Source organism: Heterocephalus glaber, unplaced genomic scaffold, assembly GCF_053883595.1.
Source record: "Heterocephalus glaber isolate CG9 unplaced genomic scaffold, H.glaber_assembly_v1.0 deba00001608, whole genome shotgun sequence".
Classification (NCBI taxonomy): domain Eukaryota; kingdom Metazoa; phylum Chordata; class Mammalia; order Rodentia; family Bathyergidae; genus Heterocephalus; species Heterocephalus glaber.
The window spans coordinates 30,982,460-31,008,804 of record NW_028258379.1 but is presented as its reverse complement, the minus strand read 5'-3'; the positions used below and the strand labels follow the sequence as shown (position 1 = coordinate 31,008,804).

The 26,345-nt window shown below is 36.9% G+C and overlaps 1 protein-coding gene across 6 annotated transcripts in view; it reads left to right on the top strand.

Moving 5' to 3' along the window:
• Positions 1-1,879: 1,879 nt before the first annotated feature.
• The window catches only part of Ppp4r4 (protein phosphatase 4 regulatory subunit 4), a 96,920-nt gene continuing 72,454 nt past the window's right edge, over positions 1,880-26,345 (top strand). For 4 of the 6 annotated variants that reach the window (XR_002389603.2, XR_002389604.2, XM_013066769.3 and 1 more), the window contains exons 1-2: positions 1,913-2,175; positions 3,358-3,431. Coding sequence is in view for 4 of the 6 variants with exons in the window: in XM_013066769.3 (XP_012922223.2) it covers positions 2,053-2,175; positions 3,358-3,431 (197 nt within the window). In the remaining 2 variants the exon portion in view is untranslated. Of the gene's footprint in view, positions 2,176-2,834; positions 3,041-3,357; positions 3,432-26,345 lie in introns of those variants that run through there. The other 2 variants (XM_004837056.4, XM_021245079.2) reach the window with 2 other exon arrangements.

Below are 26,345 nucleotides of genomic sequence, written 5' to 3'. Positions count from 1 at the left end.
TATTTAGAATGTGTAAGAAACTTTTTCCATTCAGAAAAAAATAGTAGGAAATTCAGCAGAAAATTGGGCCAAAGATGTAAATGGCTAATTTATAGAGGAAAAACATCTCAGTGGTTAAGTGTGTGGAAAAAGTTAACATACCAATCACCAAAAATATAGAAATGAAAATTACGACGCAATACTATCCTACTATCAGATGTAATATTACTTAGGACATTAGATAATGCCAAATGTTAGCATAGGTAGTAGGGAAGTGGGAATCTTCCTACCTTCATGTGCCACTGGTTGGAATGTAACGTGGCAAAGCCATCCGGGAGGACAATGTGAAATCAAGCAGCGTGAAACTAAGCCCTGCAGACTTCATGACCCACAAGTTCTAGTTCTTCCTTCTCATCTGCAAGAGACATAGCTAATGCCCATTCCAGCATTGGCTGTGATAGCAAGGAACTGCTGGAAACCTAACTGTTCAGTTTTGAGAAATTAGTAAGTACAATGTGTTAGACACAAATCGAATTCTCTCTATGGCAGAATTAACGAACTGGTACATAGAACCACATGGCCAGTTAAATATCTATTGTGTTTGCAACTTAAATGTCCTCCAAAGACCATATGTGGAAGACTTGGTCTCCAACAGGTGGCATTACTGAGAAATGGGGAACCTTAGGAAGGCGGAGCCTAGGGGAAGGAAGATGCCCTTGAAGTGAGTATTGGGACCCTGGCCCCTTTCTCCAAAGCCAGGGGATTGACAGTCTTCCTCTGCCAAAATGTACTGTGGCCTCATGGGCCCCTATGAAACCATGAGACAAAATAAGTCTTCCTTTAAATTATCTCAGGTGTTTTGTCACAGCAATAAAAAGCTAACACAATCTCTAATATATTATGTTGAAGAAAAAACAAGAAATAGAATAAGTTCTTAACATAAAACTATTCATTTATATTTGTATCTAAAATAAACTAAAAATATTAATATCTTTAGAAATAAACACATATGTATACACTGGGACAAATTTTAAATACACGGGAGGGTGCCTACGAAGGGAGGGGATGGAGAAACGGGTGTGAGGAAAGGGAATGAGTGGAAAATAAAATAAGAGATGGCCCTCGCTAACTCTAATGAGCTGAAGAATACGAACAACATTTAACTGTCTCTTCCCTCTCGTAACACAACCGAGTGCAAGTGACTCCGCCCGCCTGCCCCAGCAGGGCCGGCTCTCTCCTCCAAGCACTGGTTTCCAGCTCCCTACACTCCCCTTTGCTCACTTCTCACAAACCAAGCACTCCCACCTTCACTCAAAGCGCCGGCCCTTATTTCTCCAGTGACTCCTTATTCATCACTTAGGTATCTCCCCCGGGACGCTGCCCTTCCCCAGATGTCACTCTCTCCAGGGCGGTATTCCCACACATCGCTCCCTCATCACCCAGGTCTTAATTTGGTAGACACCCTTCTCCCAGAGCTAGAGTTAAGCCAGGGAGGACCCTACATCCGTAGCCCGCCAGCGGATTTAGGAACACCTGGAAAGTTACTGGGCAGGTGAAGAGAGATTAGAGCCCACCGGCTTCTTTTCTGCTTCCCGCTGATTGGCTCAGCCTCCTCCGCCCAGCACCCGCCCCCAGCCCGCCTCGGCGAGCGGAGGCGGATGAAAGGCTCTGCGCACGCGCTGAGGGGCGGGGCAAGCCCTGTGGGGGCGTGGCGAGGGCAGAAGTGGGTAAAGAGGAGTCCGAGCGGGACGCGTTGTTTTGCGAGGCAGTTCCGTCCCGACCCGAACGCACGCGCGCGCCGCAAGGAAGGGGGAGGGGCTGAGGCGGCTCTCCCGCCCAGAGCCCCGCCCCCACCCCCGCCACCCTCATCATCTCGCCCCGCCCCGCCCCCGCCCAGTCCGCCCCGCCCCGCCCCCTCGGCGGGCCCTGCTCCGGCTCCCTCCTCCCGCCGCCGCTCGCTCGGCTCCTGCGGCCGAGAGCGGGAGAAAGTCCGGCTGGTGGGCGGCGCGGGGCTGCGCGCGTCTGGCATCCCGGGGCCGCTCCAGCCCGGGCGGCGAAGGCGCCCGGCGGTCCATGCCTCCGCCGCCGCCCGCCGCCGGCGTCGCGATGGATTTCGGTCAGAACAGCCTTTTCGGCTACATGGAGGACCTGCAGGAGCTCACCATCATCGAGAGGCCGGTCCGCCGCAGCCTCAAGGTGCGCCCCGCGAAGAGGCGCTGCCCTCGGGGCGCGGCCTGTCGACCCCACCACCGGCCCCTCTCCGAGTCGACCGGCCCCGTCCTCCTCCAGCGCCCGGCGCCTTGTCACTCTCCGCCAGGACCCCCAGGCTCCCCTCGACGCGGCCCGGCTCTTAGTCTGGCCCCCGACCCTGTCCCCTGACGCTGTCCCACCCCAGGACCGCTACCCTCCTGAGGCGGGCCGCCCCTCCCCCGCCCCCTGCGGGGTCCTCTGGGCCGCAGCCCGCTTCCACGCCGGCGCACCCTTCGGTTCACACAGCCCCAACGCCCTCACCCACTGAGACACCCAGGTCCCATCCCCTTCCTGCACTCCAGCTGATCGTATCAAGCTCGAGTCCCCTGTCCCCTGGGCAGCCCGGCCTCCCTCCACTCTCGACAGGCACCCACAGTCGTCCTGGTCCCCGTCTTCCAAGCCCTCGCAACCCTTTGCTCCCATCCCGAATCACCGCCCACCCTTTCCTCCCAGCTCCTCTAGGACCCTGGGACCCTGCTCCCAGCCCCTGTGAGGAGTCAGCGTTCCGCTGGCTACCCCTGCCCCCACTCGCTCCCACCCCGCAGAGTCATCTTCCCAGCCTCCTGGGTTCCAACCCCCACCTCTGACAAAGCTAGTTTAGGGACCCCCTCCCTCCCGGCCGGTCTCTTAATAGCTTCTTTAGTGCTTCTCACTCCCACCTGCCGCAATTCCAGCCTCAGAGTTTATTCCTTTCCCTCCCCCACTCCAGCTCTGTGGTCCTTTTCATTCCCACTTGGTTGCAGTCTTTGTTCATCCCCCTTTTAGCATTTCCTGGGGTGGAAAAATGCTGGAGAGTCTTGGGGTATTGAAGGTAAAAGTGTGTGTGTATACATATACATATGTATGCATAGGCTTTATATATGCATATAAAATTGATTATAGCAAGGTTCTGAAGCGACAATGTGATTCTCAAGCTGCAATCTAGGAGCTAGACCAGTAACAACAGAACAAAACACCCCCCTCCCCAAAGAAGATCCCCCAGAGAAACCTCTTTGCCCCTAGAATCATCAGATCCTTAATTTTCATTGTTAATGCTTAAAGGAGAACTTTTCATTAGTCTCTTATAGTGGTGAGGGGGGCAAGACTGACCAATGTTTGTGTGCCTAATTTGTATTTTATACTTCACAGACACCGGAAGAAATAGAAAGATTGACGGTTGATGAAGACCTCAGTGATGTTGAGAGGGCTGTTTATCTGCTCAGGTATTTCCTAGTCTTTCTGTGAAATTGCTGTTATTTCACTGTGACAGCATAGATGAATGCTTCTTGAAATGTCACGTTTCCCTGGTGTTAGGATTTACTTACCCGTTTGAACAGAGGACTTGTGCATGCAAAGAAGTTAATTATGTTATGATTTAGATTAGGTGTGGATTTAGGAATTTGAGAACTGAAATCAAAGAAGATACCTAATTTATATCAGATTGCTTGGAAGAGGAGAAGCAGAACAATGAACTTTGTCCCTTTTTTTCTTTTCCAGCTTTGGTTTTGCTCACTTAAGATTCGTTAAGTTTAGATGAGACTTAAGGGTATCCAGTGATTAATTTTTAAGTTCATTGTGCAGTGCGAACCTACTACTTACTACACAGGAAAAAAATCAACAAATTTGCATAAGCTGTGTAGGACATCCTTTTATAGTGCTTTTGCTATGTACTTTATAGCAAAGCTTTATAATTTTGCCTGAGAATTGTTTTTTAAATTTAATTGAGCCTACTCGCATTTAAGTTTCAAACTATCTCTAGGCTCTACAGAATTGGTTTAGGCAAATGGTATTGCAAACATTTATAAGATTTTTTCTGGATTATTTAAAACTGTGTTATAGATTTAGCATCTTTAAAACTTATACAGTGAGCATTAAGGAACATATCAATGAAAATTTTTCAGAAGTGGAAAATTTTCTAAGGCATTGTGTGTTTAAAATTTTGTGAATTTAAAAATTTGTTAAAATGTGTTAACTTACACGTTTTTCCTCTTTTCATAAATTAGTCTTCACTTTTGTTTTTATCACAATCAGATTTGGAAAGTGTATTATTCACCTCCTAGGATAGTCATCATCCTTGTGTCCTTAGTTTTGGTCTACTTTGCTAGTTTCAAGGTTCTGGGCAGTTTCTTGCTCTCTGTCCTTGTTCATCAATCATGTTTCCAATCCCATGTTATCCACTGAATGATTCTATGTAAAATGAAAATTCCCTCACAGGACTTCTATTTTCTTAATTATTCTTTAGCCAACTAGAGGCATCTTGAGTTTTGGCTTTTACTTTAATCAAAGTATCAGCATGCCTGCCATTGAGACCATGCCTTCCAACAATTCTGTGATTTAACATGGCTTCTGGATCTCAGGCTTTATCTTGATATCACCCACCTACCCTGTTTGGTTATCTATGGTAGTATGCTCTCATCATTTCTACCTGTTTATTTAAAACTTTTATTTACTTATCAATGAACAGTAGGTGTCTTTGGGTTTTATATACAGAATAATCCAATGTTTAGCCGATTCTGGTATTTTATTGTTGTATTTGAAGTGGTGTATTCTTTGATAACATATGTGAAGCGGTGAATAGTAGTTGTCAACAGTTGCCTTTTCCCATAGTTCTACTAGAAGGAGGTCGGCAGTCCATGAAAATTTGGATAAATTTAACATACAGCAGTTAATGATTGGAAATAAGCCCCTGCTCATTCCTACTCAATTCTTTAGTACAAACACTGGCTTACCATTAGGAAACTGAGAGTCTTGCTCTACTTACTTGTGATAGCAGACACCTTATTCTAGATATCAGTGATAAGGCTTCTTTTTTTAGGAAAGCTTATTTGTTTTCCACTTTGCTTTTATTGTTGACTAGAAAACCAGGCTGTCTACGTTTTCTTTATTTTTTTCAGACATAGAACATAAGTTTGACTTAGTTCTGGAACTTACAAAGCCCTCACAGAGTCAGATGGGCCCTGTCATTGTTAGAGAAGAGAGTTTTGAAAGAGATCCAGTGTCTCCTTCAGTTTCCTGTGCCCCATCTACCTTTAAGGAGGTTTGCATGGTGCCTGGGAAGGGGAACACTAGTTTGGTTGTGTTTGGGTTCTTCAGCTGAGTTCTTTTTTTGTCTTCCCACCATCTCACCACCTCCTGGGGAAAAGTGGGATTTCACCTTCAGGCCAGTGTAGGCAGGGACCAAGCCAAGACTGCCTGAAAGGTTCTTTCTTTCCTGGGATTCGGGGGAAGGGGGCTGGGTTGTCTCCTAGCTGTGTTCCAAACTCCCTCTGTTAGAGCCTCCTCATCTGCTCTCTGTATTGAGCTTCTATTTTGAATGTAATTTATTCCTTTTTAAAAATTTCTTCTTTCTAATGCTATAAAGCCTAATACTGACTCGTGCTTTTTTCCTCTGTTGGGGACTTTTGGTTGAGTGCTGTACCTTTTCCTTGTAGAATATTTATAGTCTCTACTTTTCTGGGTCAGACTCATTTCTATATTTCCCTTATTTTGCATATTAAAACTTTTGGAATATTATGTTAAGTTAAAACTCAGAATCAAATGTGTAAGCATCAGTAGGAAAACTTTATGTTTGTGGAGATTCTAATAGCACTTAAATTGAATCCAGTATCTAAAAAAAAAAAGCATTATATTCAGAGTACTGTCATCCAGTGAAAAACAAATTACCCCGTTCATTATCTTACCCTAAAATATGGCAGGTTAGTTATTAACACCATTTTCACAATTTTTTAGAACAGTACAGTATTTGAAGATTTGACACAGATGAATTTGTGGTTTTGCATAAATATGATGCTGATATACCCATCTGTGGCATTTAGCACTGAAGCAAAACAATTTTCCTAATAGTCACAGCTTGTGTCTTAGTCAAAATCATATCACAGCATATTTTTCCTGTGTGATTTTGGCATATATTTTAGGAATGCACTCAAAATATAGGAATAATCTTGAGAAGAGTCCCAAGTATTATACTATGCTTTCATTAAGTTAGTCTTTGCATATATCTGTAAATACCTACCAGGCCCTTAGGTCAGAATACTCAGTAAGCAACTCCATCCTGGAGTCCTTCACTTTTAAAAACAGGTTTATTGAACTATAATTATGTGTGTGTTACTATGGAATGAACCCAGAGCCTTTGCACTGAGCTATATCCCCAGCCTTTGTTACTTTTTATTTTGGGACAGGGTCTCCCTAAGTTGCTTGGGGCTGGGCTCCAACCTGTGATCTTCCTGCCTCAGCCTCCCAGAGTGCTGGAATTATGGATGTGTGCACCACACTCAGCTGAGCCTTATAATTAATGCTTTTTCTGTCTTAATTATTTCCTATGTTATTAAGGCCATACTTTTTTTTTTTTCTCCATACCGGGGATTGAATTCAAGACCTTATGCTTGTGAGGCAGGTGTGACACCACTGAGCTAAATCCTCAGCCCAGCTATAACTTTTTATCTTGAGGTGTGACAGCAAAATCAGCACAGTTTTCTTTTTCTTTCTTTACAGTTTCTTAGAAGATTCCTTTTTACTGTAGAAATTAACTTCATTGTGTGATTTTTTTTTCATTATTATGTTGCGAACACTTACCTTTTTGTGTAAAAGAAGCATTGCATGAGTTCTCTTTGGTAAATCTGAATTGTTTTGTGATTTGGGGCCATTTTTAAATAAAATAAAGGTTACCTGAACACAAGAACTGCAATTCTGCCTGATGGCACAGACGATGAGAGATTTTATAACATTAATTGAGACGGTGCTTTATTTAGAATTCATGCATTGTTTATTTCTGGAATTTTCCACTTCATATTTTCAGATCATGGTTGACTGTAGATAATTGAAACCTTGGAAAGCAAAATCTCGGGTAAGGAAGAACTGAACTACTGTGTCGCATTCTATTTATCCATTCATCAGTGGGTGGACATTGGTTTGTCCTACACTTTGAAGCAGCTACTCTGGCCTCCTCACTGTCACTCACAGACAGTGTGGTCATCCCTAACTCTGGCTTTCCTTGTCCCAGAATAGCCTTTCATTATACTCACCCACCGTTGATGATCCCCCGGGGCCAGCCACACTCTTGCTTCCTAGGTGAGGCCTTTCCTCACTGCTGAGACCACTCGGATACCAGGCTTCTCTCTACCCCTGTGTCTTAGTGGCTACCTCCCTCACCTGGCAATTAATCATTGCTTCATAGTCCTAGACTTGTGTATGTATGTACATTTTCTTTAATAGATTATAATTTCTTGGAGGACAAGCCATATTTTATGTTGTTTTGGAGTTCTTTTTACTTTTTGCTGTGATATAAATACATATCTCTTAATGGAATGAAGATGACCAAAATGCTAGATGAATTAAGCTACTTCTGATTTTCTTTTTTGTGTTGTGGACAGTAGACCTAGACAGACTTTGGTTATATCCAATTCTGTTATTCATTATCTTTGCGACCATGAGAAAGTGACTTACTGTTTTTGAGCCCTGGTTTTCTCATCTATAAAGTGGAAATGATAATCTTGGTTTCCCAGAGTGGTTGTAGTACATGTGGGCAGCCTGCACAGAGTGGGTATCTATTAACATTAATCCCTTTCTATCTCCAGTTCTAGATACTTAAGTCCTCAAGAGGATAATGGCGTTTTTTCCTTCTGATAATTTAATAAAGTTACAAACACGGAGAGTATGTCAACTGAAGTTTGTGATAGATGTCCACTAACTTCCTTTGCTAATATATTTATCAGAAACCAGAGTCTTTACATGTTATAATGAAGTATTTTTAACTGAATGATAGTATGGGCAGCGTGTTTTACAGATTTATAGCGTCTCATAAATGACTCTCTGAAGCAGCATTTGCTTTTTATATTATTCATTAAGTGTGTTGGTTAACGTACCTAGCCCATCTTTTAGCTTGCTTACCTTTAAAGTTACTTTTGGGTTTTAAATTTTTTCTGACTTTGTGTTGTGATTTTAAAAACATTTTACACTTTGTCTTCTAGGGACATCACATAAAGTACATCTGTAGTTGGGACTGGTTTCCTTTTTTCTTTCTCATCCTATTTATTTATTTATTTTTAAAGGAACAAGTGCTCCCCCTAGTAACAGAACAGAATGAGATTTCTGCCCCCAAATCAGTGGAAATAATCAGAAATAATCGCAGTGGTGTAATCTGTGGTCATGGCTAATCAATCGGAGAGCTTTGGTGTCCTTCTCTCTTGTGGTCAGAACCTGAATTGAGTGGCAGTGAGGCAGAGAGGGAGAATTCCACCGGGCAGCTTTCTACTTGTCTAGTTTTTTATTATCTTTCAAAATATCTATCCCTTGCCCATATTTTAGTGATTTCTATTTTCTCACTTTTATTATTGCTTTGATTTCTATTTTTGATGTCTTTTACCTTTTGGTACTATTTCAGTGAGGTGTAGGGAGGAAGGGAGTGATGGAGGAGAGGGAGAAAGAGGGAGGGAAGGGGAGAGAGAGAGCCCAAGAGAGCGAGTGCTCAAGTATGCAAAGTCTGCATGCTGTGTGTGGTGTGTGTGTGTGTGTGTGTGTGTGTGTGTGTGTGGTCTTGAGTTATCAGTATTGCCCACCCAGTTTTCTTTAGTGATGGACAAGAGAGATCTTTTAATCTCTCACAGTTGAGATGGGTAGTTGGTTAGTTAATAAAAAATAGCTAAAGCGGGGAATCATAAAAATGATACATACCTTCAACATTTCATTTTAATGTAAATCCTAAATTCTTATTCTTTTGCCAATCTTTTGGTGCAGAGCCATGACCTTTTCTTTTGAGTACAGGCTTCCTGATTATAGTTCTGAATCCGCTTTTGTGCATAAATCACCTCTCAAATGTATTTGCAGTGTCAAGTTGAAATTTCTCTAAAGCTGAGTGAGAATTTAAAGATGCTTTGAAGCAGCTTGAAAGCACAGTCCTAGGTTTTCATGATTTTCTCCTTGTCTTTTACAAGTTGCTTTGTTCTTCCTTCCTTCAGTAGCAATTTTCTTTGATAGCTTTGTTGAGTTTTTCTAAAACTTTCAGCTTAGTTTTCATAACTATAACATCTTGCATTCATATATTTATGTAATATTTAATTCTGTAACTGCAGTATGAGGATGAGCATGTTCTTTTTCTTTATTGGTACCAGGGATCGAACTTGGGACTTTGCGCTTGTGAGGTAGGTGGTGGAACCACTGAGCTAAATCCCTGGCTGGAGGGTGAGGATGTTCTTACAGGGATGAGTCTTTTAACACCTCCATTTCCTTGTTGGGAGAGACATTATCCCTTTAAGACATGCTGTGTGATGACCTTGCAGCATGGATATCAAAGGAATAGCCTTGATAGTCCTTTCTTGTCTCTCCATTGAATTTGGTCTCATAGTCTGGGCTGTTCTTTCTTCCCCTTTATATACTTTAGAAAGAAATTAATGAATTTGGAATCCCAACTAAGAGCTACCTCTATAAGCATATATATATTTTTAAAAGCAAATTTTCAATATATACAGAAATGTGTACAATTCGTAAGTATACAGCTTGATTTTTTTGCAAGTGAACACATCCATTATCCAGCATCCCAATTAAGAAATAGGACATCATCTATTGAATTCACCTCGTAGCTGTCTTTGTGCTCCTATTGCAGTTTCTCCAACTCTCCACAAAGGTAGCTACTCTCCCGAGACCTAACACCATAGGTTAGTTTGCCTGATTTCAAACTTTATGTACTGAGAACTATAGTGTATATTCTCTTGTATTTCACTTCTTTTGTTCTACATTTTAAAAAAGAAATTTACCCATATGGTTGTGTGACCCATGCATTGCTCATTTTTTTGGTATGTGGTATTCCATTCCATGACTATCACACTTTTTTTTTTTTTTTTTTACTGTTCTTAACATTTGGCTTGTTTTTAGTTTTTGGTTTATGAAGAATGTTGTTATAAATATTTATATGCAAATCTCTTAGTGAATTGTTGTATGGATTTCTTTTAGTTATCTTGCTAGAGGTAGAATTATTGGGTATAGCATATCTGCATGTGCAGCTCCAAAGATAGAATAAAATTTCAAGCACAGCCGTGATGAACTCCCTATTTAATCGCTTTTAGGAATTTCTGTTCTTTGCACATGATTTCCTTACATCATCTAACTGCTTTTCTTTCCCTACAAGAAAAAAGTTTCTGTAAGTTTTTACAATTAGTGTTTATACTGCTAGACTGTTGGTTATAAGGTAGCCTTTTAGGATCAGACATTTTATTTACTACTTTTTCTTTGAGAAAAATAAAGTGGATGTTGAAGTCCTTGACATGTTTCTGAGAGTGCTGCCCCTAGTCTTTATACTTTGATTCTGAGAGGTTTTATTTAAAAAAAAAATCGCCTAGGTTGTCATTTTCTGTGAAGAGGATGTACAAATAACTTGCCTTTCTACATAGAAATTGCAGGCATTCTCATTTTCTTTTTGCACAGAGGGATCACTGTTCTACATATTAAGAGGAGTATATAATGGATTTCGGCTCTATGTCTTCCAGTATTGCTAAGTCCACATTTCTTCAGTTCTTGGCAAACTGAGAGTTCTTAGTGTTGGAAAAGTACTAGGTCTCTGAATATAAGGGGTTTGCAGATTTATTTCCTATCTCCTTTTCCTTGTCTTTTGTTCTGAGGACAACCATGGGAGGCATGTTTTTTTCCTTCTTACTGAAGCTTCAGAAGGCTGTCTTTGTGAGTCAGTAGAAAGCAGAATGATCTCATGGCATCTGTAGAAAAAGCTTAAAAATAAAAAGTAGACTATTTTCATCAACGTAAAAGTGACCCATATAATGGCATTGAAAAGGCCTAGAGCTTAATATCATGATGCAATTATGAGAGAGCTGACCAAAGGTTTTATCTTATAAATATAGCTGTTTGAATACTTATTTAAAATATTTATTAAATTCTATAGTAAAACTATAATAAAATGAGTGTTTGTACAGATTTGAATAAAATATAGGTTAAGTATGTAATTCAATGTAGCTATATTATGACACATATTTGTGTATATTGCAAATGTATATGTGTATGTGTATGTTTTCATGAATGGTTAATTTATACCACCACCCTTGGAAAGTAGCTAAGTGAGACACAGAAAAACTGAATTTTATCCTAAATGATAGCTAATTCCCAGTAAAATATTGCAATTGTATTGCTTGGCTCCCCACCTTAAATTGAATTATACAGTGGTTTCATAGTATTCCTATTAAGAAATGAAATGTTAACTGTACCAAGTTGTAAAAATCATAGCATTTCTAAAATTAGAGTTACATGAAAGAAATCAAACCAGTGAATAAGGTTCAGTGCTGTTTCAAATCTGTATGTCTTTCACTTTGGATAGTTTGGTTAGCTTAGTGTCTTTTATGGACCATGTTGGCCATCAAATCTATGGAAAAAATGTTCAAGTCTAGTTCTTCGTAGTTATCACTTTTAGCATAGCTTTAATGATACTGGTATATGATAACCATGTCAAAAATAATTTTAAAATCTAGTATATCCTTGTGTATGTGGTACCTTGTCATATAATTTTAGCTCTAAACATGTTAATAATGAGAAAGGTTTTTAATATATCCTGTTGTTATTTTACAGTACATTTTATGAATTTGTGTTGAAACATACCAAGTATTTGTTGAGTAGTTATGTCTAGGCATCTACCAGCATTGTATCAACAGATAACTTGTATTCAAGGCCATAGTTGTTTAAAGAAGCAAATACATTTTTCTTAAATGTCAGTGCATAGAGGTTAGCTCCAATTAACATATTCTGAATGAGAATCAGTAATGTAGAAAAGTTAGAAATACTTTATATTAAGACATACCTAGATTTATTCTTTTATATTCAGGTTCACTCGCTTACTTTGACCTTAAGTAAGTTGCTTATCTTCTCTAAGCCCAAGACTTCTAGTGTAAACTGGAAGTAAAAATAGTACATTGATTGTGGGGGAGAATAGAGGAAACATTTGTAGAGGGCACAAGGCTTGATACAGAGTTGTGTTTTCCATAAAGGATAATCATTTCCATTGTTTTAAATCGTCTGTTTGCAGTTCAGAACAGATTTTACTTTGGATATGGAAGAAAATTCCCATGCAAAAACTCCATGAAGTTTTAAGGTTTATCTTTCTAGTTGATTAGTTTTCTAGATTGGGGCATCCAACCCTCTTTCCCAATATTTTGAAAATAACTTTATTGAGCCATAATTTAAATAAAATAAGTATATAGTTTGATGAGATTTGAGAAATGGATGCTTCTGTATGACCACATTCAAGCTGAAATATAGAATATTTCCACCCCACCCCAGCCACTGGTGTTCTTTTGCAGTTAACACTGTACCCTGACCCTAGGCAACCATTGATCTGCTTTTATCGTGATTGATCAATTTTGCCTGTTTTAGAATGTTTTCATGTTTCTTAGGTAAGTATCTTAGAATGTACCCAATAAACTATGTGTATATCTATCTATCATGTAATTTGATGAATATTTTCATATTTATCAATGTGTGAAACCATTCTAATCAGGTAACGAAAATATTCATCATCCCAGGAAGTTACTTCATGCTCTTTTGTTATCCTTCTTACACTTCTCTGAGCCCTTCCCATAGGCTGGACAATTACTGATGTACTTTCTGTTACTAGAGATTAGTTTACAATTTTCTAGAATTTTATAGATACGAATAATACAATATCTACTCTGTATCTGGCTTCTTTCACTCAATATAATGTTTTTGAAATTCATTCATAATGTTGAATGTATCAATAGCTTACTTTCTTTTATTATTGATAATTACTCCATTTAATAGATATAACACATTTTTTTTCTCCATATATCACTTGATGGACATTTGGGCAATTTCCAGCTTTTGGTTATTACAAACTAAGTAGCCATAAGCATTCATTTACAAACTTTTGTGTGACATGAGCTCTCTTTCCTCTCTAACATCTAGGAGTGGAAGGGCAGGTGCTTATAGTAGGTGTGTGTTTACGCTTTTAAGAAATGGCCAAACTCTTTCCAGAGCAATTGCACCATGTTACATTTCCATTAGCAGTGTACGAGAATTCAGATTGCCACATCTACTAAATAACACATGGTATGTTCCATCTTTTTAATGTTAAGCCCCTCTAATGGGTGTGCAGTAGTATCCCGTCATCTTTATAATTTGGGTTTCTATAGTGACCAATGAAGTTTGTGCATGTTTCAGATTTTTTTCTTTTTTTTGAGGCAAGGCAGCCATATATCTTGTTTGGTGTGGTATTTGTTCAAATCCTTTTGCCATTATTGGATGTGCTTTGCGAATATTTACTTCTAGTTGGTGACTTGCCTTTGCATTAAAAAAATGCAAACCCCACATAGTTTTGGTGTCAATGGCAAGGACTAGTTTGCTATTGTAAAAATCAGATTATTTGGCTTCTGTGTCCTTCAAGTTACTTAAGTTCTTCAGGTAGTTTCTCTTGTATCCCCCACTGGTGTGTAAAATGATAGGCTAACTGGATGGAATTTAAGATTTCATCTTGATTCAGCAGAGTATTCTCAATTCTCAGAAAGATGATGGTGAGGAGAAGTTGAACCTCAGTTTCTTATTTCATGCACCGAGTGGTACTAATGGAGATTCTGGTAGGATAGATTTTCATCATTCAGAAAGTTCCTGTGTTTTATTAACGACTGGATAGAGTAATATTACAATCACACTAAAACTTTTCATTTTACTGAACTGAAAAAAGTTGGAGTTGAACAGTATTTTTCTTTAGAGAATTTCATATGTTGTAGATTTGGTTTGAAAATGTTTGGGGTAGAATGAGTTCTATGGCTGCAAAAAGTATTTATATATTCAAGTATAAAAATAAATCTGAGAAGTCTTATGGAGTTTAGAATTATTGTAGAAGTTCTCTTAGTGACGTTTATCAGCTGAATTTGTTTGATAATAAAGTTGTAAGTTTTTTGATAATGCTTATGAACTATGTTTGCTTGGAAGTACAGCTATGAACTATATTTACTTGAAAAGTGAACAGATTCACAAAAAGGGCAGCCTGGGCATGTAGCAGGAGAGGGAACTTTTCTGTATGGCACTGATGATGGAAGGGAAATAATTTTCATATATGGATGGATGATCTTACTTGATCATGATGTATTAGTCTTCTTATATGTTGCTGGACTCTATTTTCTAATATTTTTGATTACTTTTAATCTACGTTAATGAGAGTGTTGATCTGCAGTTTTCTTGTACCATCTGCGTAGTTTTGTTTTCAGCATTAACACTCATGATGTGAGAAGTGGTTTCCTATTTTCTGGAAGAGGTTGTGTACAATTGGTGTTACTATTGCGTTAATTGTTAAGATTCACCAGATAAGCCATCAGAGCTTGGAATTTTTCTTTGTCCAGAGGTTTTTAAGTAAAACAATCAATTTATAGATATAGGGCTGTTTGGGCTGTCGGTTTCTTCTTGAATGAGTTTTGGTAGTTTGTCAAGTATTTTATCTCATCTAAGTAATCTGAGATGAAATAAATTATGAACATCGAGTCATACTATGTTGTTATTTCCTTATTGTCTTTTAAATGTTTGTAACATCAGTAGTGATATCCCTTCTTTGATTCCTGATGTTGATAATTTGTATGTTCTTGTTTTTATTCTTGGTTAGCATAGCTAGAGGTTTTTCAGTTTTATTGGTCTTTTGAAAGAGCCAGCCCTTGAGTTTATTAACTTTTTCTAATGCCTTCTTGTATTCACTTTCATTTATATTTATTATAATCCTTATTGTTTTCTTCCTTTGGCCTGATTTGTATTTCATTTTTTCTTCCTTAGTTTCTTAAGGCAGAAGATTAGGTTTTTCATTTTAGATCTTATAAGCCATGTGCTGAATGCTACAAATTCCCTCTAGGCACTGTTTTAGCTACATTCTACAAATTTTAATATGTATCTTCATTTTCTACAAATTTCCTCTAGGCACTTGCTTTAGCTACATTGCTCAAATTTTAACATATATCTTCATTTTCCTTTATTTGGAAAAATACACCTATTTCTCCTGAGATTTCTTCTTTGACTCATGGGTTATTTAGGAATGTGTTTAATTCCCAAATATATATCTTTTTGTTACAGATTTCTAGGTTAGTTCAGTAATGGTCTGAGAATGTGCTCTGTGTGATTTTTTTTTTTTTGATCTCCTTCCCACTAGAGCTCTGTTTTATTTCCTACTGTTCCCTTCTTCCTTTAGTGAGTATTCCAGCTACCCTTGCTGTTCCTTAAACATACTATGTATACACACACTTCAGATCTTTTGCACTCACTGTTCTCTCTGCTTTTAATTTTATCTCAGATACTTGCATTGCTGGCTCCATCATTTCCTTCACATCCTTGCTCAAATGTAGGCTGCTTATTTATCTCAGGTAGTGGTACCATTATCCACTTAATGTCAAGGTTAAAAACCTGGAAGTTTCTGAAAATTTTCCCATTCTCACCCCTGATTTTTAAACAGATTAAATCTTTCTTTTTAAATGTAGGAACATTTACAATATTTCTCTAGTTTTCTGATATACAAACTAAAAATAAACATTTATTCAGTCAGATAGTTTTTAGATTCTTGATTAACAGAAACCTACTTGAGGGGGAGGTGTTCAAAATTTTACTGTTTTTATTTTGTTTATTTATAACAGTACTGTGAACTGAACCCAATCCCCTCATACATGGAAAACAAGAGCTCTGCCACTGGTCTACTCTCCCACCACAGTGTTTTTACTTTGGAAAACATTCGTTTCTTCTTTTGGTGTACAAGTAGGCAAATAAATTTGTCTTCCTGTTTTTGTTCCCCCAGGAAAAATATTTCCTAATGTTTCAAAATAGCATACTTATTTACCTCTTGTCTCTTATTTATTATGAATATACAGTATATGTATGTGTGTATATATATATATATATATATAAATTGATCTCTAAACTCTTGTGTTTATTTTTATTAGGTAGTGAAAGATAAATAACTTGGATTTTTCTTTCATTTTTTGTTGCTATGAAACTGGGAACATAGCCACTAACCATCTGTGTGACCTTGGGGACATCATTTAGCTTCTCTGTATTCTGTCAATAAAGTGAAAGAGTTTTACCCAAGCTGTTAAGATTCTTTCTTGTGCCATGACTCTGTAAACTAAACCCACTGCTCACCCAAGTTACAGACTTATCTCATGTAGTTTGTACATCTATTTCTCCACTCCTTTAAAAATATTTACTATGTCTAGTTTCAAAAATGCTCTATATACACCAGTCAGCTCTGATTCTTTTGATTAGCATTTAAAAAAATAGTAAGTTCAAGGGGTTATTTTTTGCCTATTTTAACTTGTGCCGCTCTAAATCTTTGCTTTGTTTAGGTAAATGGTATATAGTTATAGGAAGGAATGATTTATTTCATCAAACATATTTTGCAGTAAAAATCATTTCCTGTTGTGATTTTGAAAAAAATCCTATAATACTCTGTAATTTCTTCTTAATTGCTACATAAATAGCATGTGGACCTAGTTTTGTGGACTACATATTAAAATGTTATTATTTTGGGATATATATATATATATCTTAAAAATATGTATATATAAATATGTAGAGAGAGAGCTATATCTATAGATACCTTACCTGATTTATTCACTCATTGAATTACATATGATGTAATTAACAATTGTATCTCCTTGGACATTTATATATTTGAAACCTGCTCTGAGAGTATATCTTAAGTACAGTCATACAGTAGTACATCACGTAATGACAGGGACACGTTCTGAGAAATTCAGCATTAGGGCATTCTATCATTGTGTGACCTTCATAGAGTGAACTTACACAAATGAGGACACCTACTGTGATAGCCAGTATCATCTTATGGGACCTCCATCACTGTTGACTGAAATGTTTTTATGCGGCACACTACTGTGTTCTCACCACAAAAAAAATAGATATATGAGGTAATGAATATGTTAATTCTCTTGATTTTCAGTAATTACTTCACAGTATATGTTTGTCAAAGCCTCATCACTTTGTACCCTATAAATACAAATATATCTATAATTTTAAAATTTGTCAATTTACAATAAAAACTAAAAACTTATCATTTTGTGCACCTTGTATATATACAATTTTTGTCAATAATACTTCAATAAAGCTTAAACATTTTCTTCCCAGGTAACTGGAGAACTGGTAATTCATATATGGCTAAAATAAATGATGGCTGGTCTAAAATGGTTCTTTTATTATAGAGGGCATCAGGGAGCCAATAGACGTGTCTTAAAGAAGAAAACAAATGTGTGAAATTAATTTCAATGAACAGTTATTTAGGGACCCATGAAAGACATTTAAGAACAATAGCTTTTTTTAAAAACATCACATTCTTGCTCTGTGGGATGATGTTTTGACCCTGACAATAACTAGCCTGTTGATGGTGAACAAGTTCCATCATCTCTGTATACTTTTGCTTCTTCACTGATGCAGTATGAAGGAGGGGAGTTGTATTTCTAAAGCCCTATTTCACTCTAATATTCCATCATATCCTGTTTTGTCCCTAGCATTAGAGAAAAGAAGTCATTATTTCACACAGTATTTACAAATTCATTTTTGCTTGACTGGTGAGCTTTTAAATATAATTGAATTTTTTGCATTACATTTTTTCTGATTCAATTTCTCATTTACAGTAATATGAGTCAAATGAGCAGACAGGAATCATTAGGTGCTATTTGGGACTCTCTTTCTGGGTCAAACTGTCCACTCCAGAGATTTCAGTCCTCATCTCCATGGTCTGATTTCCCAGTCTGTGACTGTAGCCCTGGTCTTTTCTCCTGAGCTTTGGATCAGGATGGCTTGCTGGCACCCTAGAGGGAACCTCTACCAGGGCTCTCCATGAGAATGTCCTGTTGACTTTTCAAACTCAGTTGAATTCACCATTTTTAGCTAAGTGTGCCTCCATTTGTGGCTGAAAGTTGGCCATTATATTGTTTTGGAGGGAAACTTGGAGCAATTTTATCCTCTTCCTTTTTATTACTCAGTACTCTGAGTACCCTGGCAATATTTACTGTCTGACAAACTCTGTCTTAGGCATGAAGCATTATTAGATGGTGTTGGAGAATCCAGAACCAGTGCCTGGCCTCATACATGCCAGGCAAGTGCTCTGTAGAACTCACTGAGTGTTCACTGAGCTATATATCCCAAGCATCTATTACGTACATACATCTATTCTAACTTGAAGCTTACTCTTTGTGGGGAAGGGTGCAGGTTTCATAAACTAGCACACATAGCTTCATTTTGAGAGACTCAAGATAATGTTCCTGAAAGTGCGGTAGTGCTATTATCATATGCTAGGAGCTAAAGAATTTCTGGTCCCTTTCTTGATTATAAACTTAGGGCCTTGGTGAGAGTTTAACTGAAGAAATATTAAGGTTAAGATAGACAAAGAAGAAAGTGAAACTGGGAAGAATGTTAGAAACTGAAGAATGACAAGGAATTGAGGGACTAGAAATGTAATGAGGGTGAAAAGTGGACTTAGCAATAGAAAAATAGAAAGGTGAGGGATCATGGCCAAAAGTAAGATTAAAGAGTTTAGGTGCTACAGATGGAGAATTTCCAGGTGATAAGATCTAGCCTTTGACAACAAGAGTGGGTTGCTGATGGGAAGTGGATACAAATCAGCCTAAATCAATGTTTATGAAACTCTTATTGTGTGGTACTGTACCAGGAATGGGGGAATGCAAAATTTGGACAAAAGATCCTTAGTTTAAAAGAGGTCAGAAACTGACTACTGGTCATTCACCTGAATAATGTTTTTACCCCGATAGTGGAAGATGCTGCAACAACAAAGACTGCTAAACTTTTTATAATACCAAGAATGTTTGAGTACATTGACTTGTTTTTCTTTGGTTTAATATATTACTATAAATGGCTCTTTAAAATAGGTGCATCTCTCAATGGGAGTTAAATAATTAGTAACACTAATTTAGAATTTGAAGGATAGCTGTCCTAAATTCATTTATTTAACTAGTCTTACTTTTTTCTCCTCTTCCCTTTTTAGCCACTAGTGTACAGCTTAGATGATTAACCCAGTTCTTTTTAGTTTTAGAGGGATGGTTTGCTGTTTCTGAGTGAGTATCCTAGAAAGGGACCATGTCCCAAAGAGCAACACAATTGGGGCAAAAAGGAGCAGCTGGGGGTGTCATCACGATGAGTCTTTGTGCCTGGCTTTTCAATTGAAAGTTGTAGATTTTGAAGTCTTGGAGGCTTATTTTATTAAAAAATTATAACATTGATCAAATATTCATTTAAAAGTGTATATATCATGCCAAATAGCAAGAAGGTTAATTTTTTACTCCTCTGTTGATTGTTTTTAGTTTCCTTTCATTCAGTGATGGTACCATAATACTAACCACACATACTTGGTTTGTGTATGCTGCCTGTGACTGAAGTCAGCAGGAGGTAACAGTATGTTCACACCCTGAAGAAACTCCCAGGTGTGCAAGTTTGGTAAACCAGTTTAATGGACAGCCACATCTGTTCTCAGTATTTCTTTTTTTTTCTTTTTCTTTTTGGTCTGATTCATACCCTGAACTTTACATTATGCTTTCTTCTAATATGTATTTAAATAGACTGTAGGTTATTCCACCTCTACTTTTTTTTGCCATATTACTTTGAACATCATTTTCATGATGAAGAGCTCTTTTGCTGGGACTAGCAGAAATAGTAAGCACATGCATCCAGTGTTGTATGGACCTCCGCTCCATTTGGACAAATTGCTGCCATGCACTTGGCTCATTCCACTCATGTAATCTTTAAAAAATGTGATGATTCTGCAGGCTCCTCTTACTCCCTTTTTCTTGACTGTCCTTCTACCATGGAGGACTCTTGAAATATACTTCCAAGACCAAAAACAATGGTAGCACCTAGATGCTGTGAGACATCAGGTTTTCAGGCCCCACCAAAGCAAGACCCTCTGGGGTCAGTATTTGGGAGTGGGGCCCAACTTTAATGAGTGCTTTAGGATGATTCTGATACCTTCTAGCATTTGAGAACCACTGTGCCTGCATGTTGTAGTTAGCAACCTGCATGCCTTTCCTTGAAGTCATAAACTATGTATTTCTAAGCTCAATCCATAGGCTGAAAATATGAAATTATCATTGTTGTTTGTCAGTAATTGTCTAAGGTTGCAATTTCATATTGTTCAATTAGTAGTTGCTGTGTATAAACCAGGGTTTCTTATACTATTTTTTGTTGTTGTTGAGATACTGGTACTTTGTTGTAGGAACTCTATGCCTTGTAGGTTGCTTAGCAGCATCCCTTGCTTCTTCTTACTAAATTACAGTAACATTTCTCAAATTTTTATGATTGAAGATGTCTTTTAGACACTATCATGTGTGCCCTAAAGAGGTTGTTATGAGGAGAGGGGGCTCACCCCCATTTGAGAACCACTAGTTAATCTAGTTGCTTTCTCTTCTAACTAATAATGTGCCTCACGTTATCCACAATATATCCATTTTTTCCTTCTGGGTGGAAGAAGGGCTAGACATCAGTTGGTATAGAAGTTATATTTAGTTTTATGTTTGATGGGGATTATGGTGATTACAGTTTAGGTTCACTTTCTTTTTCTGTCTCTCTCTGACCTCCTTATAATAAGCAGTGTCAGCCTATGCAGTATTATTTGTTTTGCTGATATCTTACTGCTACCAAAGTCTAATAACAAGCTAATTTTCTTTTTATTACTAAGTAACCTGCTTATTTTACTTGAATACCCAAAGGATTTTTTTCTTTTATTTAAAGTTCAACAGCATATCTCAGTGTTGGCTATATTGGATTGATTTTCTTAGTTATGTGATGTGCTTTTGTTGAAATATATTTTTATTTCACAAAAGTTTTGTCGGTTTAACTTTAAAAAGCATTCTTGCCTTGCTTTGGTTTTCTTCTTCTGACTCCTATTTTAAATGTGTTGGATCTTCTTTACCGATTATATATATTACTTTCTCTCAAATTCTTTTCACTTTCAAATTTTTATCTTTTTTAAATGTTAAAATATTCCTTTTTTACCTTTTATTCTCTTTAGGCATTATCTATGTTATTCATTCACTCTGTGTCCTTTCTGTTTTAGTTACTCCCAATTTTCTATCACCTAATTTCTACGTTTTCAAAATCATGTAGTCTTTTCATATCTTGTGCATTTTCTTAATTTTTTTCTTGTAGAGAAGAAGTAGATTATTGCTATCTGTTCTGTGGGCATATCTATCTTTCACTGTCATTAGGACTATTAGCATGCTCCTTTCTCTCTTTCTGAAAATAAGAATATGTGGAATTGGATCATGATCCATAAACTTTAAAAGGAGGTATGTTCAGGACTGCTTTCTAATTTCAGGGTTCCAGAGTCCCATTTTTGCTTTTGTAGTAGTGTTCAAAATAGGATAACTTACCTTTGGAGGTTCCTAGCTCTTTTTCTTTCCTGTCCTTTTCCTTGGACTTCCTATTTTCTTTGTGATCTCTTGTTCCTGTGCTGGTTAATTTGGATTCTATTTCCCAAATTTTTTATCCTTGCAGGCCTTTGTACTAGGAGTTTTGAGAGTTCACGAGGGTAAGACTTCTGCAGCCCCTGCAGTTACTACCATGGACTTACTGTGCTTACCAACTACTGGAGGATGCAAAACAATTTGCAGTTTTGGCTGCTGTCCATACGTGCATATATTTCTAGTTTGTGTGGGAAATATCACTCAGTTATGATGTACATTTTGTGTATGAGGATTTTTTTTGTTCAGTTTTTTTTTCTACCCTCCTCTTTGCTCTGTTTTATTGAAGAATTCAGGAAATTTCAAAACCTGTGTTTACTATTACTGTCCATGTAGGTACCTTTCCATCAGTTTTTCTTTTTATATTTGTATACTTTATTTTGCACAAATTTATGAAGGTATCACAAGGTACAGTGAACTACATGTGTTTAAAATGCATAATTTGTTATGTTTTGACATATATATTTGTTCATGAAACCCTTACCATGATCAAGATAATAAACTTACCTTTTACTGCTCATCCCGCTTTATAACCCAGCCTTCATTCTTCTTTCCCTATCCCTAGACAACAGCTTAGGTGCTTTCTGCCACTATAGTTCAGTTTGTAATTTCTGTACTTTTACATAAATAAATCATACAGTAATATGTATTCTTTTTAGTATGGCTTCTTTCATTATAATTATTTTGAAATGTATCCATGTTTTTGTGTGTATCAGTGGTTCATTCCTTTTCATTGCTAGTAGTATTCCATTGTATGGCTATATCACAATTTGATTATGCAATTGGGTTGTTTCCTGTTTTTGTTTATTACAAATAAAGCTGCTTTCTGCATTTGGGTTCAGGTGTATGTGCAGTCATATACTTTCATTTCATTTGGGTAAATATCTAATAATATTTGAAATGTCTGGGTTGTTTTATAGGTATATGTGTAATCTCTTAAGAAATTGTGAAACTTTTCTGAAGTGGTTACATCATTTTATTCCACCAGTAATACGTGAGAGTTTTGGTTCCTCCTTATCCCTGTATACGTCTGTTATGCTCAGTCTTTATAATCTTAATCATTCAAGTTGATGTGTAATGGTATGTTTTGGCCATAATTTGAATGCACCCAATGATTTATTTTGTTGAACATTTTTTATCTGTTTATTTGCCATTTTTTATGCATGTGTGTGTGCATAGTACTGAGAATTTAACTTAGGGAGCACTGAGATGCATCCCTAGCTCTTTTTGTATTTTTATTTTGAGACAGAGTCTCAATAAGTTGCCTAAGATAGCCTTGAACTTGTGATCCTTCTAACTCAGCATCTTGAGTAGCTAACATTACAGGTGTGCGACGCCATACCCAGGCCATTTTGTATTGGATACTCTTATTATTGAATTCAAGAATTCCTAATAAATTTTAGATACAGGTTGTTTGATATATGTTTTATAAATGCTTTATTCCAGTTGCTGATTTGTTTTTTCATTTTTGTAACATTGCCTTTAAAAAGCAAATATTTTTAATTTTGAAGAGGTTCAATTGTTTGATATTTTCTTTTAACCTCATGCTTTTTGCATCCTATTTAAGAAGTCTTTGTAGATCTCAAAGTAACTAAGGTTTCTTGCTGAGTTTTCCAATAGGAGTTTTACAGTATTAGCTCTTATATTCATTCTTGTAATCCGCTTTTACTTAATTTTTGTATACTGTTTCAAGTTAGTGAGGATTCATTGTTTATATATGGCTGTCTAATTGTTCCACCACTAGTTGTTGACAAGAATGTCATTTTCTTGAATTGTCTTTTCATCATTGTCAAAATTCAAATGCTCATTTATGTTTGGCTCTGTGTCTGTGTTCATAGTTCTTTTCCATTCATCTATGTGCCAGTGCCAAACTGTCTTAGCTATTGCAGCTCTATGATAGATCTTGAAATCAAATGGTGGTAGTCTTACATATTCTTTTCCAAATTTGTTTTGGATGTTTTATATCTTTGACATTTTCATATACATTTTAGAATAAGCCCATTCATTTTTTATAGAGTCTGATGGGATTTAGATTGGTCTCCTATTGAAGCTATACTTCAGTTTGGGAATTTGGATCATAACAGTATTAAGGGTCTTTTTTGTTTCTCTCAGAATGCTCTATAATTTTTGGTGTACACATTTTGAATATATTTTTCCAATTTTCCCAATATATTTCATATTCTTATGTCAATATAAATTGTATTATTTAAAAAATTATAATCATGATTTTTTTCTATTATATAGAAATAAATTGACTTTTATGTATTGATCTTGTATTCTGCCACACTGCTAGACTCAGAAGTCCTACTGTTTTGTAGATGACTTAGGATTTTTGCTATAGACAACCATGTTGTTTGTGAATAAAAAAATTTAACTTCTTCCCTTCTAGCATGTAAGTCTTTTATTTCTTTTCTTTGTCTTATCTCACTGGCTCAGACCTTGAACATAATATTGAATAGAAGTGGTAGTGGTAAATATCCTTCTTTCTGATGAGGGAAATGCATTCACTCTTTTACTATTGAGTCTGCTGTTAGCTGCAGATTTTTTATAAAAACTCTTTTGTCCTTATCTTTGAAACACAATGCCCAGCACCCACAATTTAAAGGAGAGATTTATTTTGACTTGTGTTTTCAGTCCATGGTCATTTAGTTCCAAGGAGGGAAGGGCATAGTGGAAGGGTCTGGCAGAGCAAAGCTGCTCATGTCATGGCAATCAGGAAGCAGGAAGCCAAGCTCAAACGAAGGAGCCAGGGAGGGAAATATATCCTTCTACATCATGCCACCAGTGATCTCCAACCAGGTTCTACCTCCTAACAGCACATTATCTATAGCACCTGTGTGATCCAATCACCTTCCAAAATCCATGCCTCTGAACCTATGAGCCATCGGGGGCACATTCTAGATCTAAACAGTAGCACCCTTTATCTGTTATAGGGTGTTTGCTATATTTCTATTTTGAATTTGCTAATAGTTTTAGATCATGAGTGAATGTTGAATTTGTCACATTTACGTATCTATTCATATTAAGCACATCTTTTTTTGAAAATTGTTTTTAAATCTACATTGGATGTCTTTTAAAAAACTAAACTTTTCATTTTGAAATAATTGTGTATTCACATATAGCTGTAAGAAATAATACAGAGATACTGATATACCCTTTAACCAGTTTCTCCCTATAGTAACATCTTAAAAAATGCTATAAGAATGACAGCCAGGATTCTAACATTGATACAGTCAAGATTACAAGATTTCTATCACCATAGGATCTCTGATGTTATATTTTTACAGTCACGCCTGTTTTCTTCCTGAACCTATAACCCTTCTTCTGGAAACCACTAATTTGTTCTCCATTAATTTTTTCAAGAACTTTGTATAAAAGAAATCATCCAGTATGTAAGCAATGTGTAATATTTTGTTGATTAACTTTTTTTTTACTCAGCATAATTATTTGGTTATGGATTCTAATATATATAAATATACTCTCTTTCATTGGTGAGCAGCAGTCCATGATATGGATATACTACAATTTGTTTAATGGTTCACCCACCTGAGGACATATGGTTGTTTGTTTGTTGTTGTTGTATTCAAATAAAGGTGATGTAAGTACGCATCCAAAAATTTTTATGTGAACGTAGTTTAGTGATAGCTCATTGTGGTATTACTTTTTTTCCTCAATGCTTAATTGCACTGAACATTTTTTACTGTGCTTATTTGCAGTCAGTGTATCATCTTCAGTAAAATGTCTCCTTATGTCTTTTTTCCCCATTTTGTAATTGGATTGTGTGTGTTTTTTGCTGTTGATTTTTGAAAGTTCTTTGTTTATAGTATAGATTCTAATCCTCTATCAGATGTGGTTTCTTCCAGTCTGTGGCTTCTTTTCAACCCCTTACAGGGCTTTTCACAGTGAAAAGGTTTTAAATTTTGATCAAGTTAAATTTATCAACTTTCTCACTTCTAGATCTGTAAAAATTTAAGAACTTTTGACTTAGTCCTAGATGATTTTTCTCCTATGTTTTTTCTAAAAATTTTATTATGAGGCCGGGGATGTAACTCAGTGGTGCCACACCTGCCTGGAAAGCACAAGGTCCTGAGTCCAATCCCTGGTTCTGGAAAAAAATTACTGTTTTACATTCAGATGTTATTGTTATACATTCAAGTTTATTATGATTCATTGAGTTAGTGTAAGTCTTAGGTCAAGGTTTATCTTTTCTTTTTTTCTTTTTTTTGTCTATGGATTTCCAGTTGCTGCAGAGCCATGTGTTGAAGCTATCTTATCACCACTGAATTGCCTGTCCATTGATTTATGTTTTTGTCCCTCCACCAGTAATGCAGTCCTGGTAGCTGTAGCTCTATATATAAGTCTTAAATTAGGCGAACAGATTGCTCTTACTTCATTTTTCTCTTTCAAAAATGTTTTAACTATTCTTATTCTTTTTCCTTTCCATAGAAATTTTAGAAAAAAATATTACCTGTGTTTTCCCAAAATCTTGTTGGGCTTTGATAAGAATTGTGTTAAACCTATATATTGCTTTGAGGTGAAAGGGCATATTTACTATTTTGAATTTCCCAATCCACAAGCAGAGCACATCTCTCTCACTGTTTAGATAATCTTTGACTTCTTTCATTCTGTAATTTTCAGTATACAAGTACACATTTGTTGGTATATTTTCTG